This window comes from Chelonia mydas, chromosome 1, assembly GCF_015237465.2.
Source record: "Chelonia mydas isolate rCheMyd1 chromosome 1, rCheMyd1.pri.v2, whole genome shotgun sequence".
NCBI lineage: Eukaryota > Metazoa > Chordata > Testudines > Cheloniidae > Chelonia > Chelonia mydas.
In genome coordinates this window covers 133,138,122-133,156,600 of record NC_057849.1, presented here as the reverse complement: position 1 = coordinate 133,156,600, position 18,479 = coordinate 133,138,122, and the positions used below count along the sequence as shown (strand labels likewise).

The following is an 18,479-nucleotide window of genomic DNA, read 5'->3' as shown; positions in this document are numbered from 1 at the left end:
GTTAGGAAAAGCAGCCAGGATTGCCTATATTTATTGGCAAGTGCCCTGAGAGGAAGTTCACAGGGGTAAAATGACTGTACTAGTGCCACAGAGAAATCAATATTGAACAAGGTGTGTGCCCATGCAAAGGCAGGTCGTGGCATATGCTTTTCATGTTTCTTCTCTTTCTGCTCCCTTCCTCCTTTCTGATGGCTCTTTTCCTCCACTCACATGCCAGTGGAGGTGTTCACTGGTACACCCAACACAACACTGGGTGTCAGTACAGTTAATTTAGAACCCAGCTCTAGGTACAAATATCTCAAATTATCCCTTCTGTTCATGTGCATCACTAATTAGATGAGGAGGCATTTAGCTAATTCTATCTAGGCATGACACCTGCTTTTTCCAGTTACTCATAGCATCCAGTCTGTTCTCAAATCCAGTAAAATAAAGGAATAAAAATAGGTGAATTAGAATCAGTTCCTAAAAGTATCTACTGTAAAAGTAAGTAATTTAATAATTTAAATGAATAAATGTCATATCCTAATTGTATGAGCAGAAATACCTAGTGTAGAAGTATTTCAATTAATGCAAGCTGCATTAAAAATAATGTAAAATACTGTTAAATAATCTACAGTAACGTGTCGCTTAATATTGTAGTTATGTTCCTGAACGATGCTACTTTAAGCAAAACAATGTTCAGCAAATCCAATTTCCCCATAAGAATTAATGTAAATGGAGGGCTTTAGGTTCCAGGGAAATTCTTTTTGCCAGACAAAAGACTATATATATATACACACAGTATAAGTTTTAAACAAACAATTTAATACTGTACACAGCAATGATGATTGTGAAGCTTGGTTGAGGTGGTGGAGTCAGAGGGTGGGATATTTCACAGGGAATGCCTTACTGCTAAATGATGAACTAGCACTCGGCTGAGCCCTCAAGGGTTAACACACTGTTGTTAATATAGCCTCACACTCTACAAGGCAGCATGAATGGAGGGAGGGGAGGCAGCATGGCAGAGAGAGAGAGAGAGAAAGAGAGAGAGAGAGAGACGCGCATTGCCCCTTTAAGTATGCTGACACCACTCTTAGTACATTGCCTTTTTAAGTTGATCAGCAAGTTGAGACAGCAGCTGCTGCCAGCAAGCTTTCTCCGTCCTGAGCCCTGTCATGTCTCCGTCTCCCCCGCACTCTGTGGAGATAAGGTACAGGAGCGGGGGACAGGTGCGGGGGGAGGGGGACACCCTGACATTAGCACCCCTCTTTCCCCCCACTCTGCACAGCAAGCAGAAGGCTCCCAGGAGCAGCTCCAAGGCAGAGGGCAGGAGCAGCACATGGCAGTGGGGGGAGAGACAGCTGAACTGCCGGCAATTGGTAGCCTGCTGGGTGGCTGCAGCACAGGGAACTTAGGGGAGCGGGGAGCTGATGGGGGGCTGCCGGTCCACCCTGTTCCAAGCCCCCGCCAACTGGCTCCAATAGGCTGCTCTTTCTGCAAGCAGTGGACAAAGCAGGCGGCTGCCAAAAGACATTATAAGGGAGCATTGCACAACTTTAAACAAGCATGTTCCCCAACTGATCAGCAATGTAACAACGAAACAATGTTAACCGGGGCGACGTTAGGTCAGGAGTTACTGTATTTAAAAGCTGTAAAAAGAAAACTAAATGGAACGAATTAAAACTGATGACTAAAATAACTAAAACTAAGGGGAAAAATCCACAGAACAGTCACCCACTTCATCAACTCATCACTCAACATAGCCAGCATGTCTGCCATGGAAAACAGAGCAACCTTAGAGATGTTTTATTTGAAGTTTAATACTGTGTTGATACCTAGGAAAGCAAGTAGGGAACTGTTACCTTTGCTCCATGTTCTATGAGCCCCAACAACAATGCATGAATTGAGACAGTGTGACACCCGGAGCTAATGCTGATCATAGAATATAAGGGTTGGAAGGGACCTCAGGAGGTCATCTAGTCCAACCCTCTGCTCACAGCAGGACCAATCCCCAATTTTTGCCCCAGATCCCTAAACAGCCCCCTCAAGGATTGAACTCACAACCCTCAGTTTAGCAGGACAATGCTCAAACCACTGAGCTATCCCTCCCCCCCTTATCTCTGCATCCATATCTTTGAGAAGTATTCTACCTTTAACTGGTGGTCTATTTGTCAACAGTGAGTTTAATTTCCTACCCAATCATGTAGCTTTAATAACAGTTTTCTCCAGTCTTTATTAACCTAAACAACTGTGTTATCTGCAAATTTTGATACCTCAATATTCACCTTCTTCTCCACACACAAACACTGTCTCACTGTAGTTAAGGTTGCACAGTTCTATTTGCATAATATTTTAATAATAATAAAATAATAATATCTGAAAAGCTTAAACTGAAATCTCTGACATAACCTAAACTATAGTCTTGTAACTTCTCCATCATAATGTATTAAACAACATTACTTTCTAATATGGATCCCTCAGGCACCCCCGCTAACCCTTTGCTAATTTTAGGTTGAAAGGAATGGTTAACCTTAAGGAAAATAACAAGATCTTCTACTCTTTCCATTTACTAAGTAACTGTCTGAAAAAACACACTAAAACTTACATTTAAGAGAAGAATCATGTTCTTCCAGGTCCTCATATGCTAGCTTTTCTGGCTTTGAAGAGTCATTGAAGTCCTGATTATCAGCTTGCTGTTTACGAAGACTGAAAGCGAGCAGGAAAGAGAACATGAATTTAAAGGTTTAATAACCAAAATGTCAAGTACATCAGCAGGTAGAGATCTGACAATAGTCTGTAGTACCCAAGAGTAGCTAAGGACTAAGAAAATTGTAAAACCACATAAGCAAACTAACATATAAATCAGAATTTACATGATATGGAATTGAAATACAGTAACCTAATCCTGACCACCTTCAGGTCTGAATGCAAGACTCACCTTCCCCTGCAGTTTCTCCCCAAAACATACCCACAACTGGGAAGAGTGAATACTTATAAAAAGAAAGATATTCTATGAAATGGAGTTAAAACAGAAAGAGAAAACAAAAAACAAGAAAGAAGGCAAAAAGGATCACATGTACAAAGGGAAGAGAGATTAAGAATTATGTCCTTTTAACCACATTCAGTTTTGTAGTTTAATTTGTGTCCAGTGCTTTGATGCCATGACAGTCCGTTAGATTAGATAGCCTTTCATCCCTGAAACCACAGTTTACAATCCTTCTTTGGCCCTATGGAAAATGAGTTTTGTGGTCTCTTTCTAACTGCTACTGCGGATTTGTCTATAACAGCATCAAGCATAATACACCCAGTGTATCACAGCTAGCAATCTCTTATCCATAAAGCAGAAAGAGAGCTGCAGGTCACAAATGAGATGTCCAGTAGCCCTGTATACAGAAGCTTGTCAGCACCTGGCTATATTAGTCTTTCACTATAAGCATAAACAATACAAAATATTTATGAAAAGTCTAAGGAATAAGTTTTTTATGAGGTGAAGAGAAAGAGGAGGATACATAAAATGAACAGGCTCTAAGAGACAGACTTCAATTTACATTAATTAAGACTAAGGGAAAAATACTCCTAGCAGTGTTGGTTCTGCCATTTCAGAAGAATGGCTCAATATACAGAAAAACCCTGTAAATTACACACACCATCTACTGCTGTCAAATATAAGCGGTATTTCTAGAACTATATAATCTAGATAATTTATAATCTGTACATAATCTATATTAAATGGTTTTTAATCTCTCCTTTACAGAAATTTTTGTCTGTTGGGTATATACTATCTATCTAGCGTCCAAGGACGCATGCCACTTTGTATAATATTGCTAGTGTTAAATCCTGTAGAAGTGTTAGGAAGGCCTGGAATTCAATGGGACAGATTCAGTAAACAAAAGTAAGAGAGGTTTGTCTCATTAAGGCAATTATTTGCATGAATGTCAAATGGTTTTCACAAACCATTTTATCACAGCAATGTTGATGAATATGGACCGTATCCAGTATCAACAACATTCCATAAAACAGCTAATGGTGTCTCGGTCAACAATAAATGACTAGAAAAATGAATTTAAAAACTCTTATTCTGAGAAACAAAGATTTATATAAAGGTGCTTTATGGACAGTAAAACTGGCATCCTAACCTATAATCAAAATATTCAATCCTTAATTTTTTTAGGAATCAGCATTAAAACTGTAGTAATCAAACCTATATCTAGGATTAGCGAGAGATGGAAGGTCTGATGTAAAGGGCTCATCCCTGTCCTTCTGATGATACCAATGTATTTTGGGAATAACAGTAAAGAAAACAATACTTCCCACAGAGCCAGAATACTAGAAATGAAGTCATTTCTCCTAAGGGAAAGAAGGGGTTGCTTTTATTCACTTCCTTCCCACCCACTCGCAGGTTGGGGCAGGAAACTAACTGTAATGAGGGTGTCTTGAGAAAAGACATTTTTCCCAGTGATGGATGAGGTGTTTTCTTTTGATTGTCTCCCTGGTGTTCTGGACAGAATATGGACCACTCTACTGGAAATACACCAGATTTTCCACACTTGGGAGGCAGTATCATGGTTTCTTTTATTTTTTTTGTTAGCTCCCCTTCCCTCTTTCTAACCTTACCCAGCTATATAAATCCTATCAACTATGACACATTTACCTGATGCTCAGACTGAACAGCTGGAAAAAGCCCACACATTTATTGCTTTGTATTTCAGAAAAATTAATTGTTGCATGCTATAGCCATCTTCTCTTACAATATTCTCATAGAGAGTAACAGCACTTAACCCTCAACTGGTGAGGTCTACCATGTTAGTACCAAATGGGACATCAGTGAGATAGTGAGGACAGCATGAATAAATGGAATGGAATAGTGGAAGGTGAGACATTATAGAGGCACCAGGATAAACATGCACCTACCTAAGAGGCCCCAGAAAATTCCAACCAGTTCTTTTCAAGACCAAGAATCAAAAGCTCCCTAATCTCTAACTGCATAAAACATAAAAATAAATTATCTATATCTCATTTAAAATGAGTACAAATGAGTTGATTTTTCAAAAAAAAAAAAAAAATAAGGACAAATGAGCACTTGCTATGGCAACCTGAGCCTACAACTGCCTATCCTTCAACAGCAGACTTGGAGGGTAGGTGGGTGGGTGAGTGACAATCCTGCAACTGATCTTTCAGAAAAACAGAATTACAAGATAAGTAATTGTCCCTTCTTTCACACCATCTATGCAGAACTCTCACTCTTTGAATGTAACTGACCTCCAGGAGATTTCTCAAGATGGTGTCAGGAACAGGGCCTGATTTAGGGGCAGGTGACCACCTGGGATACTGGGCTTGGGGCGGCATCGGGCTCAGGGTGCTGTTTTTGTTGTTAGCAACACTTTTCCTAACGTGTGGACAGGTTTGATGATTCTGCTCATGCTGCTTGTCGCGAGTGGTGAGCGCAGATTTTTGAAGCTCAGGCTCATTAAAACATATCTTTGATCGATGATGGCTGATGAGAAAGTGATGTCACTTTATCGCTTGAAAATGCCATTGGTCAGTCTTTGGATCTCTCTGGTGGTGTGCTTCAGTTCACCAGGGCAAAGGTGAGAAAAGTGACCCTTTGAACTAAAGGACTAGGGTTAACATTCTAAGGCGGACACCTACTGTAACACTATTTAATACTAGTCCACCCAACGTTGGTGCACAGTTCAATTTCTTGACGTTACTACATTTCAGTTATTCTTAAAATTAAAAAGTTTCTATAAGCTTAGAGGAAACCAATTTTTTTTATTTGCTTATACATTGCATGAATAAATACAGATTTACAGATCCTAGCGTGCAAATTTATTGTTTTATATGACATGGATAAATCATGCATGCTAGTCGTGAAACGGGCTACAAATGAAATAAAAAGTAAGGTATTCAAAAGTTTAACAAATGCGGGCGGAGAGTGCCACCAAAGACGCTCCTTGCCTGGGGCGCTATTTGGTCTAGGGTCAGCCCTGGTCAGGAAGGCCTTGGTGCTGTTTTCTTCTGTGGTGGGCTAAGAGGAAAGACTGAGAGATGCAGTGGGGATGTTTTGTTACTTTTTAAACTAAAAAATGTGCCCATTTACACAAAAGGATCTAGACTGTTCAAAGTGGTACCAGATGACAGAACAAGGACTAATGGTCTCAAGTTGTAGTGGGGGAGGTTTAGGTTGGATATTAGGAAAAGAAAATTCACTAGGAGGGTGGTGAAGCACTAGAATGGGTTACCTAGGGAGGTGGTGGAATCTCCTTCCTTAGAGGTTTTTAAGGTCAGGCTTGACAAAGCCCTGGCTGGGACGATTTAGTTGGGGATTGGTCCTGCTTTGAGCAGGGGGTTGGACTAGATGACCTCCTGAGGTCCCTTCCAACCCTGATATTCTATGATTCTATGAAAAGACAGCCTGAAAAGACAAAACAACAAACTCCAAAACCCACTAGGTGATGCGAGTTTGGGCTCCCCTACTTCAGAAACAAGTTCTGTTGGCAAGAGGAAACAAAGGGAAGCTCATCCTCAGAAAATGAATGTTAACACTGAAACTTTGGGGAGTATGACATGAGGCTACCTGCCTTTCCTAACATCCTGACTGAAAATCATATTGAAGCAGGCAGTGGAAGTTGCTATTCCTCAGCTAGCACAAACCAAACAATAGGGCAGCCAGGTCACAGCTGTGAAAAAAACAGCAACACAATCTTTCAGACATAGTCTTCATGGAGATATAGCATCGCTCAAGGAATCAGTGTGAACTTTCTCAGGTCTTGTGTGTGCTCCAGATAGAATCTCAAAGACCTTTAAACTTCAACTTTATGCAAAGGGCCGGCCTTTCTAGTATGGAAAGGATGAGAAACTCTACCGTCACTTTGGATGGAAACTACTGATGAGTTTATAACACAACCTGGCCCTTGTAAAATATGGTGTAAGATGGGCCCGTCACTAAAACCTGAAGCTCATTCACTCTATGAGCTAATGTTCCCTTCATCAGGAAATGATCCCCCCCATTCAAAACTTGTGATTAAGTAAGCCAGTAGGCACTTTTGTCAGCTTTGTCAGGAACACATTAATATCTCGTGATACAGAGGGTTTATTAAATGTAGTCTCAAAATTGTCATGCCCAACATGAAGCTGATGACAATGAGCTGTAAAAAAACAATGTACCTTCAGCCAGTTCATGATAGGCTGAAAATAGCTGAGCTAAATTAAATTCTTAGAATTAGTCTTTAAATTAGACTCTGACAAGTAAAGAGGGTAATAAAGGCATTTAAGCAGGGCTAGAAAGGGTCCATGGCCCCACATACGCATTACACTACAAACCTTATCTTGGTAGAACAAAGCACATAATCTAGTTTCTCTAAGTGACCAGCTCTGACCAGACTCATGGTCTAATGCTAGTCCAGAGCAGCTTTGGGAGCCATATTCATGTCAGTCAGCATGATGCTGAAATTCATTAGACTCTTGTTGTTCCTAAGCTTGAACAGAACCTGTTCCTCAAGAGGTTCTGACTTTAACAAAAAATCTGGTCTGAGGGTGGAGACGAGATCCTTTTCAGCCAGGACTTCCTGACTCTGAAAGAAGAAAACTAGCAGCTACCTTTGTTGAATGCCAAAGATCAACTTCTAGAGCCTGCCTTCAGAGGAAAAAACTAAATTATCTTTCCTGAAAGCAGAGATAACTGATGGGAGAGTATCACCCATTTATTTAAGTATCTGGTGCATAAGGGACAAAGTCTAGAGCAGGGATTCTCAAACTTCATTGCTCTGCAACCCCCTTCTGACAAAAAAAATTACTACACGACCCTGGGGGGGGGGGGGGGCGGAGACACCAAAGCCAGAGCCCGCCAAAGCCCAACCCTACCACCTCAAGCAAGGAGCCAAAGCCAAAGGCTTCAGCCCCAGGTGAGTAAGACTGAAACCTGAGCCCCATCACCCAGGGCTGAAGCCCTTGGGCTTTGGCTTCTGCCCTGGGCGGTGGGGTTCAGCTTCAGCTTCCTCCCCACCAAGTCTAAGGTCACCCCTGGTGACCCCATTAAAATGGGGTCATGACTCACTTTGGGGTCCCAAACCACAGTTTGAGAACCACTGGTCTAGCGTCTAAATATAACAACCCTACCTGAGCTCCCCCTGGTGGATGCTCACCAGGTTGCTGTGTTTGGATCTAACTACTAGATCCCACATGCTCTTAGGCTGGCTGGGTCGTCCCTGTCTCAAGCTCTAGACTTCCAGAAACACTCTCAGGGTACAGACTGTCTATCTAGTACCACATCCTAAGAGAGGAGACTCCATGGTCCAACTGCGTTGCGCCTGAAACTAGTCCTGGCCCTCCCAGCACCTGTTCCATGGACTCTCCAGAGTTCCAATGAAGCTGTGGACCCTCTGAATTACTGTTTCACTCTTTGGGGACTATGCATTAGTGAAAGGCAGAGGACACTCAGACTCTGCAAAGGAATTTCTAAACACACACACACTTCTACTCACAGACAAAGCACAAAAGATCTATGGAAAAGTAACAATTGTTCAGGCTACACAGGAAAGATTTTAAGCACATGTTTAAGTCCCCTTTACCTCCTGCTTAAGTGCTTTCCTGAAAAAAAGGTTGCTTTACTGAACTGAGGCCTTTGTGCCAAATCCTAGTTCCACTGGAATCAGTGGCCATTTTGATATTGCCATGAATGACATTAGGATCTGTCCATAAAAACAAAAGAATGGCCCTACTGGGTAAGACCAAAGGTCCATCTAGCCCAGTATCCTGTCTTCCGACAGTGGCCAGTGCCAGGCGCCCCAGAGGGAATGAACAGAATAGGTAATCATCAAGTGATCCATCCTGTCGCTCATTCCCAGCTTCTGGAAAACAGAGGCTAGGGACACCATTCCTGTCCATCCTGGCTAATAGCCATTCATGAACCTATGCTCCATTAATTTATCTAGTTCTTTTTTAAACTCTGTTATGGTCTTGGCCTTCACAACATCCTCTGGCAAGAAGTTCCATAGGTTGACTGTGGGTTGTGTGAAGAAATACTTCCTTTTATTTGTTTTAAACCTGCTGCCTATTAATTTCATTTGGTGACCCCTAGTTCTTGTGTTACGAGAAGGAGTAAACAACACTTCCTTATCTACTTTCTCTACACCAGTCATGATTTTATAGATCACAACCATACCTCCCCTTAGCCGTCTCTTTTCCAAGCTGAAAAGGCCCAGTCTTATTAATCTCTCCTCATAGGGAAGCCGTTCCATACCCTTAATAATTTTTGTTGACCTTTTCTGAACCTTTCCCAATGCCAATATATCTTTTTTGAGATGGGGCGACCACATCTGCACACAGTATTGAAGATGTGGGCATACCATGGATTTATATAGAGGCAACATGATATTTTCTGTCCTGTTATCTATCCCTTTCTTAATTATTCCCAACACTCTGTTCGCTTTTTTGACTGCCACTGCACACTGAGTGGATGTTTTCAGAGAACTATCCACAATGACTCCAAGATCTCTTTCTTGAGTGGTAACAGCTAATTTAGACCCCCATCATTTCATAGGTATAGTTGGGATTATGCTTTCCAATGTGTATTACTTTGCATTTATCAACATTAAATTCCATCTGCCATTTTGTTGCCCAGTCACCCAGTTTTGAGAGAGCCTTTTGTAGCTCTTCGCAGTCTGCCTGGGTCTTAACTATCTTTAGTAATTTTGTATCATCTGCAAATTTTGCTACCTCACTGTTTACCCCTTTTTCCAGATCATTTATGAATATATTGAATAGGACTGGTCCCAGTAAAGACCCCTGGGGGACACCACTATTTACCTCTCTCCATTCTGAAAACTGACCATTTATACCTACCCTTTGTTTCCTATCTTTTAACCAGTTACCAATCCATGAGAGCACCCTTCCCTCTTATCCCGTGGCAGCTTACTTTGCGTAAGAGCCTTTGGTGAGGGACCTTGCCAAAGGCTTCTGAAAATCTAAGTACACTATATCCACTGGATCCCCTTGGTCCACATGCTTGTTGACCCCCTCAAAGAATTCTAGTAGATTGGTGAGGCATGATTTTCCCATACTTAGACTATTTAACAAACTTTTGTTAGCACACAAAACCCTCCGTCCGGTGTCCTCACTACTTAGTTTTGGCGAGTCCTTTCAAGGTCTCAGGACTCTCCACTCCTCCTCCTGGTCAATTTTGCCTTCTTGTTCTAGCTCTCTTCTATAATGGCTAGCAAGAGCCTCCCTTTCTAAAAATCCAATCCCTCCTGAACATCTTCAAGTCTCTCGTCAGGTGATTTATTGCTTATTTGCCACCCACCTGAAGTCCACATTGGGAAAACTGGTTCCCCTGGGCTTTAGTCAGCTCATTGTTCTAGGAAGCATCCATCTGAATCGAAAACTATTCAGGTTAAGGATTCTGGATTGCTGTATATTGTTAGTCCACTGATAGATGCAAGGATTTCTCCGAACACCTCCTGGGCATTTCAATTCAAGATGGAGGCTGCAGTGCCAAAGTAAAGGCACAGTACAGTCTTACAATGAAAATGACATTCCCAAAACAGAATGTAGTTTGCAGACTAATACAGACAAATAATAATCTGCCACATTAAATAAATACCTGATTCCCTTTAAGCCCCCAGAGATACAAACAGTCACAAAGATAAGGCTCAAGACTGACTGAAATTCAGAAGACACCAAAACAAGAATATCTAGTCCCTGAACAAGGGCTACTGCAGAAAAAACTGCAACTATTTTAGTTAGAAACATTGGACAGTTTCCAGGGTAACTTCTTCACTAACGGCTATTGCTCAGAGAGGAATTGGCTGGAATGTTCTGGAATACCTATGAAGGACCTGAAGTTAGATGCAGTAGGGCAGAGCTCTTTGGCCAGCCTATAGACGTGAAAGTCAAAAAACTTAAAGAGCTAAGGGGAGTTTACATATGGCTTGCACTGGAGGCATGAGTCACAAGTGTGAGAATCCTGAACACCTGATATCTTTAGAAAAGCGCTAATTCATACATAGTGAAAGATGGCTGTAATCATGTGACCTAACCGATAAGGCATAAGTTAAAATGATCTTTCAGATAGCGTACAATATTTACCTCAACTTTTGTCCATGACTGGTTGGAGAGGAAGGAGCCGATTCAGAAGATGAAAGATGGCCTGCCTTCAAAATAGGAGAAAGAGGCTGGTCGACACTCTGTTGGGAAGAGACTAGGAACGACTCACTGCTATCTGTAAGGCAAAAGGTAGCAATTTATATCAACCAATTTCTTGTACTGTTCCTACATATCCTAATTATAGTCAGTGCCGGTAGCACTCCCTATTGTTAGGGTTTCCTGACAGTTCCCATTAAAGACACTGTTTTCAGTTGCTTATAACTTTGTCAAACTTGAATCATTTGGACTATTTCCATAACATGCCTCTGGCTGAATTTTTTTGAAAAATTTCTGCCAAAACAGTTCAGCTGTTTCCAAAAATGACGCTAGGGGAAAAATATGTTGTTTTGTCCATGTTAAAGAAAAACTGATGACTCTGAAAGAGGATGGCCTTTGCGTCAAGGATGTGTCTTTCACCATTCTTGTTAAATCTACCCAAATTTAGTCAAGTTAAAAGCCAATGGGAAAAAAAATCAGTTTGCACATGCTCAGTAGATACTTTGATTTTAGCTGCTAAAAATCTCTGAAAATTTTGTCCTCACTTAGCATACTCAAGCCTCTCACAGCTCTCAATGCCAACTGGAAGGTACATGCACCTTCCCACCAGAGCAACTGAACCTGCGCTATCCAGCCCAGGGCTACAAGGGCAGAGCCAGGCCTTCCTTTCAATGGCTGCTTCCAGCTGCATCAGGCCCAGGTGCGGGCAGGCACTGAAAAAAGAGAGTAGGGATCCTTCCTCTTCAATGCTCCGAATGATCCCCCTGGCGGTACACAGAAACCATGATTGATGAAGCCATGTGATCTGAATGAAGAAGTGACAAAAGCCAGGGAGCGGGCCAAGAAGTCTGTTAAGACTGAAACTGATAGTGGGGGCGAAAGGGGAGAGAAAAACTGGGACTGATGGGTTGAGGAAATGGAGAACCATGGGGTGGGAGAGGCTGGGACTGGGAGTCAGTAAGGGAAATGGGGAGGAGGGAAGAGAGGTCAGGGGACAGAACACAGATCAGATGAGGAGGTGGGGGAAGGAGGGGAGACTGGGACTGACTGGCAATGAGACTGTACTACAGTCACTGTGCGGGAGAACTGGGGTGGAGGGCAGACAGATCTAACAAGGAGCTGGGACACCAGAGGAGAACTGGGAAGACTGGGACGAAGCACTGGCATGAGGACACAGACTGGAAGAGGAGCCTGGGGAGGGAGACTAGAACGGGTAACTAGTTGAGGAGGAAAAAGGAGCAACTGGGACAGTCTGGGTGAGAAAACAGACTGGCTGACTGGTCAAGGAGAATAGTACTGGGTGTGGTAAAGAGGAGAGACTTGGGTGAGTGGGTAGATTGGGACTCTGACAGTGAATTCAGAGGGGGGAGACGACTGGGATTAGCTCAGCAAGGAAGCTTGGATAAGAAACCTGAAGAGTGGAGACTGGGATTGGGCAGGCAAGGAGAATAGGATTGGGACAAGGAATGAGAGTTGTGGAAAAGATAGGACTGGGATAGGTTGGAATGGGTCAAACCTAGGGTGGATGAATGGGTATTAGACTGTGCCCATTAGAGAAGACTCCCCTCCAGAATCTGGAATGGAAGAAACAGTTACTTACTTTAACTGCGGTTCTTCAAGATGTGATGCAGATGTGTATTCCACTTCGGTGCATACACACCCAACGCTCCGGAGCTGAAGAACTTTGCCTACCAGTACCCGTAGGAGATGGTGCTCACTCCTCATGCTCATAGCTCTTCCCCTGGCTATATGAGGCAGCAAAGCCTCAACCCTCTGCCCCCTCAGGTCCTTTGTACCAAACATCCAGAGATCAGACTCTGACGCAGAGGGAACAGATAGTGGGCTGTGGAATACACATCTGCATCACATTTCAAAGAACCACAGTTACTTATTATAACTGTTTCTTCTTCAAGTAGATGCAGCAGTGTATTCCAATTCGGTGACTCACAAGCAGCACCCACTCCAGCAGGCAAGGCTTGGAGACTACCTTAAAAAGCACTGCAAGACTGCCCTACCAAAACTTGCATCCACCCTGGAAGGTGCAGTGATGGCATACTGGTTCATGAAGATATGTATGGATGACCACATAGCAGCCATGCAAATGTCAATATCGAGACATCCCTGAGGAACCCTACTGACATTGCTTGTGTTCGCATAGCATGAGCTCGTACCTGCTGAAGAGGCGTAGATCTGCACGATCTGCATGTGACACAAACAGGTGAAGTGAAGCATGAAACAGTTTAGTCCTGTCCAGATAGAAGGCTAGACATTGCTTGACATCTAATGTATGGAAGTGATGCTCCTCCAGAGATGAATGTGGCTTAGGAAAGAACACAGGTAAACATACCACCTAGTTCAAATGAAACTGAGAAACCACTTTAGAAAATATTTTTGGGTATAGTCAAAAAGTCACTTTGTCCTTAGAGAACTGTTTATAATGAGTCTCTGCCACGAGAGCCTGCAACTCTCAGACTCTCCTTTCCTTGTGGAAGTTATCGCTACCAGGAACGCAATCTTCTGACACAAAAGTGGAAAGGAACAAGATGCCCGAGGCTTGAATAGATGTCTCATTAAAGCCGCTAGGATCATGTTAAGGTCCCATAGAGCAACCAGCTCCCAGATCAGAGGATGGAGACGATGACCCAGAGGATACTTGTCTTCAGGGACCGCGCATAACTCAGGGAAAAAATCCTGCTGAGATGCTCCGCAAGATGATTCTGAACCCTAGGCAAGAGATTGGCTATCGGAGTGATACTCTCCTCGATGCAGAAATTCCACAACCTGATTGCCTCTTGGCAGAGCATCCTGGAGTGTGCTCCCCCTTCCTGTTCACATAATAAATCATGGTGTGGTATTGTCGGTAAGTATGTGAACCACTGACACATACTGACACAGTCCAGAAAAGCATGACAGGCATTGTAGATGGCACGAAGCTCCAGCACATCGATATGCAGTTAGGACTCCTGTTCTGACCACAGACCTTGAACGTTCGGAGATCCCAAATATGCTCCTGAGCACATCAGGGAGGCATCAGTGACAACAGACCTGATTGGTAGGGCTGAACGATGGGAAGCGTCCACCACTGCAAGTTCAAGACCAGTGGAGGAAGAGAGGCCAATCTGTCCAAGAAGTGAAGAGTCAGATGGTAAACTGTCCTGAGCCACATTTGAAGGGGGCAAAGACACAGCCTTGCAAACTGAACCACCTGCGTACATGCAGACCAAGAATCTCAGGCACAGCCAAACTGTTGAGGAAGGCTGACTCTGAAGACTGAGGCTAAAGTGGTGAATCGCCTGAAAACAGTCGGTCAGCAAAAATGCTCTCAAACTTGTAGAGTCTATTAAGGCCAGATTGAACTTGATTTTCTGCGTGGGAATCAAAGTTGATTTTCTGGTACTTAGGATGAGACCCAGACAGTTGAGCAAGCACAATGAAAAAGGACGTGAGAAAGGACTTCCTCTGTGGACCTGCCCCTAAGTGACCAGTCTTCCAGTGCACGGGAATATGTGGATTCTTTTATTCCTGAGGCATGGGTGACAGCATACATTTGGTAAAAACAAAACGGCAAAAGACAGGACAAATGTGAGCACGGTGTACTGAAAATGGTGTTTCACTATGACGAACTGAAGGAATTTTCTGTGGTTCGGCAAAATCACCACGTGAAAGTAGGCGGCCTGAAGATCTAGAGCTACTAAGTTGTTCTGAAATAATGCGGGGCGGATAGTCGATAGCATGACCATTCAGAACCTCACTTATGTGATATATTTGTTGAGGCCACAAAGGTTGAGAATGGGTCTTACCCCTCCCTTGGGCTTGGGCACCAGAAAGTGCTGGAAATAGAAGCCCTTATCCCGATGTTCTAGTAGAACCTCCTCCATCGCTTGCAAAGCCAGTAGAAAGCGAACCTGGTCAAGGAGCAGTAACTCGTGACAAGGGTCTCTGAAGAGGGACGGGGAGGAGGGAAGGAAAGTAACTGGATGACATAGCCTAATCTGACAGTGCTTAGGACCCAGCTGTCAGTGGTGATCAAGCCCCAAGCATTGTGAAAGCGAGTTTGCCTGACCCCAAACAGAGGGGATGGGGAGAAGGGAGTGACAACTGGTACACTGCTCCAGATGAAGGCGTCAAAATGACTGCTTGGGGGGCACCAGGAGAAGGCATGTTGACTGGTCAAACCCAGGACCTGAATGCCTCCTCCTCTGGGACCTATGCCCTTCTGGGGTAATCCCGCTGTCTCGGGGGAAAGGCTGCCCAAATGCTCTCTGCGGACTATACTGCTGCTGCTGATGACCACCATAGTTGTGTCCCTGTACTGCCAGCATGTACACCCCAAGGACCACAGGGTAGCCCTCGAGTCCTTGAAGGAGTGCAGAGTCTCATCCATCTTATCCAAGAAAAGAACTCGGCCGTTGAAAGACAAATCCTCTATCACCTGTTGCACATTCGGAGTAATGTCCAAATTCCGTAGCCAGGATGCCCTTCTCATAGTTACTGCTGACACCATCACTTTGGCCAAAGTACCTGTGATATCCAGTGTGGACTGCAACGAAGTTTTAGCCACCAAGCAGCCTTCGGTGATAAATGTCTGAAATTCCTCCATGGAGGATTCGGGCAGCTGGTCCACAAACTTAGACAAAGCCAGCCAGTTCACAAAGTCATATTTGGACAGCAATGCTGTAGTGAGAGATTTTTATGCTGAATGTTCTTGGATACCTGGCAGCACCCTGATAGAATCTTGCAGAAAAACCTCGGAAGGAGTTTAAATATCATAAAAACACATTTCTCTTAACTGGACGTAAAAAGAGTGGTGACAGTATCAGGACACTTTTGTCTGGATAAAACAGTAATTAGTTTTAAGATTAAGGCCTTAATTAAAGTAGAAATTAATGTTAGTTTAAATTTAGACAATCCAGCATGGCTGACCAAAATGGCAGATATAGGGATGATGTAGTGGAAGATTCCATCTCAAAGATATTGAATGACATAGTGGAAAATTTCATTAACTGATAGGGAATGACTCAGCAGAATCTTCTAGAACCTTCTAGAGTCCAAGATGGCATCATAAGGGGGCAGAGCTAGACAGGAAATCACATGTAGGTACACGTAACCAAGAACATGTAAGTACACATGACTATGTGACATCATAGGGAGGGGCCGAAAAGCTGGAAGCTGATTGGCTGAGCCTGAGAGAGCAACCAGTAAATAAGGCCGACAGCCAGCAGGCTGAAGTTGTAGTTGGTTTGAGATTTGGAGGAGGAGAGCAGAAGCTGCAAGACACCTGCGAAGAAAAAAAGCTATCTGGAAAACATCTACCTGAGAAGAAGCAGAAGTAGCAGTAGAACCCTGAGGTTGTCCTGGCAAAGGCTGCCATAGCAACTCAGCCAGCAGTCTTCGCCAGCAGCAGCTACCGAACAGCCGCAGCGACCAGCAGGCTTCCGTATCTGTCACCAGAGGGCAGCTTTCGCCTCAGTAGTAGTGTCTCTCTCCTGTGGCAGACAATATTAAGCACAAGCAGACAGTGCTTCCTTTTTGACCGATCAGAAGGACCCTATTGATGATTCGGAGAGTCATAAGAATAGTAGAAGTAAGTGTAGTCTTCTATTCACTACCAAGGAATGTGTGGGTTTTGCCTGTAAATAAAGTTGGATGCCAGTGCTCTGAGTGAGATCTTCCCATAACCATCCAGTAGTCGCTTGGCCAGCACTTATTGGATGTTAAATGTTAAAAGTCAAATAGTGTTAAGTGAATGGTTACATTGTTATATAGTCTGTGTCTTATTTGCTGTGCCGCTTGATTTTAAACTGTAATTCTATTATGTTTTATCATGCTTTACTCATTTCTTCTTCAGAGTAGCAGCCGTGTTAGTCTGTATCAGGAAAAAGAACGAGGAGTACTTGTGGCACCTTAGAGACTAACAAATTTATTTGAGCATAAGCTTTTGTGAGCTACAGCTCACTTTATCGGATGCATGCAGTGGAAAATACAGTGGGGAGATTTTATATACACAGAGAACTCCAACCCCTCAGACAGAGACAAACACCTACAAGATCTCTATCAAGCATTCTTACAACTACAATACCCACTTGCTGAAATGAAGGAACAGATTGACAGAGCCGAAAGAGTACCCAGAAGTTACCTACTACAGGACAGGCCCAACAAAAGAAAATAACAGAACGCCACTAGCCATCACCTTCAGCCCCCAACTAAAACCTCTCCAGCGCATCATCAAGGATCTACAACCTATCCTGAAGGATGACCCATCACTCTCACAGATCTTGGGAGACAGGCCAGTTCTTGCTTACAGACAGCACCCAACCTGAAGCAAATACTCACCAGCAACCACACAACAAAAACACTAACCCAGGACCCTATCCTTGCAACAAAGCCCATTGCCAACTGTGTCCACATATCTATTCAGGGGACACCATCATAGGGCCTAATCACATCAGCCACACCATCAGAGGCTCGTTCACCTGCACATCTACCAATGTGATATATGCCAACATGTGCCAGCAATGCCCCTCTGCCATGTACATTGGCCAAACCGGACAGTCTCTACGTAAAAGAATAAATGGACACAAATCAGACGTCAAGAATTATAACATTCATAAACCAGTCGGAGAACACTTCAATCGCTTTGGTCACTCGATTACAGACCTAAAAGTTGCAATTCTTCAACAAAAAAACTTCAAAAACAGACTCCAATGAGAGACTGCTGAATTGGAATTAATCTGCAAACTGGACACCATTACATTAGGCTTGAATAAAGACTGGGAGTGGATGTGTCGTTACACAAAGTAAAACTATTTCCCCCATATTTATTCCTCCCCCCCTCCCCGCCACTGTTCCTCACACATTCTTGTCAACTGCTGGAAATGGCCCACCTTGATTATCACTACAAAAGATTTTTTTCCTCTCCTGCTGGTAATAGCTCACCTTACCTGATCACTCTCATTACAGTGTGTATGGTAACACCATTGTTTCATGATCTCTGTGTATATAAAATCTCCCCACTGTATTTTCCACTGCATGCATCCGATGAAGTGAGCTGTAGCTCACAAAAGCTTATGCTCAAATAAATTTGTTAGTCTCTCTAGGGTGCCACAAGTACTCCTTTTCATTTCTTCTTGTTTTTCTGTAAATACTAATTGCTTCAATAAACGAATATTTCAGTTTTCAAAGAATTACTGCTTGTGTGTCTATTCTTGAGCGGAAGGCTGTATCTGTGTCCTTTCTGGGGTTAGTAAGACTAGCTTGCTCTGGGAAGCCCTCTGTGGGTCAGAGACAAGCCCCCTGGTAATACTCTGGCAGTTCCTTTAGGGCAGGCCACAACCCTGTTTACCCTTTTTGATAAATTA

General features: G+C 43.3%; 1 protein-coding gene across 26 annotated transcripts in view; it reads right to left on the bottom strand.

Annotated features, from left to right (window-relative positions):
• The window catches only part of OFD1 (OFD1 centriole and centriolar satellite protein), a 61,716-nt gene that overhangs the window by 10,061 nt on the left and 33,176 nt on the right, over positions 1-18,479 (bottom strand). For all 26 annotated transcript variants that reach the window (XM_043537829.1, XM_027822593.3, XM_037900433.2 and 23 more), the window contains 2 exons: positions 11,068-11,200; positions 2,585-2,685 (listed from right to left, as the gene is read on the bottom strand). In XM_043537829.1, coding sequence (XP_043393764.1) covers positions 2,585-2,685; positions 11,068-11,200 — 234 coding nt within the window. The remainder of the gene's footprint in view (positions 1-2,584; positions 2,686-11,067; positions 11,201-18,479) is intronic.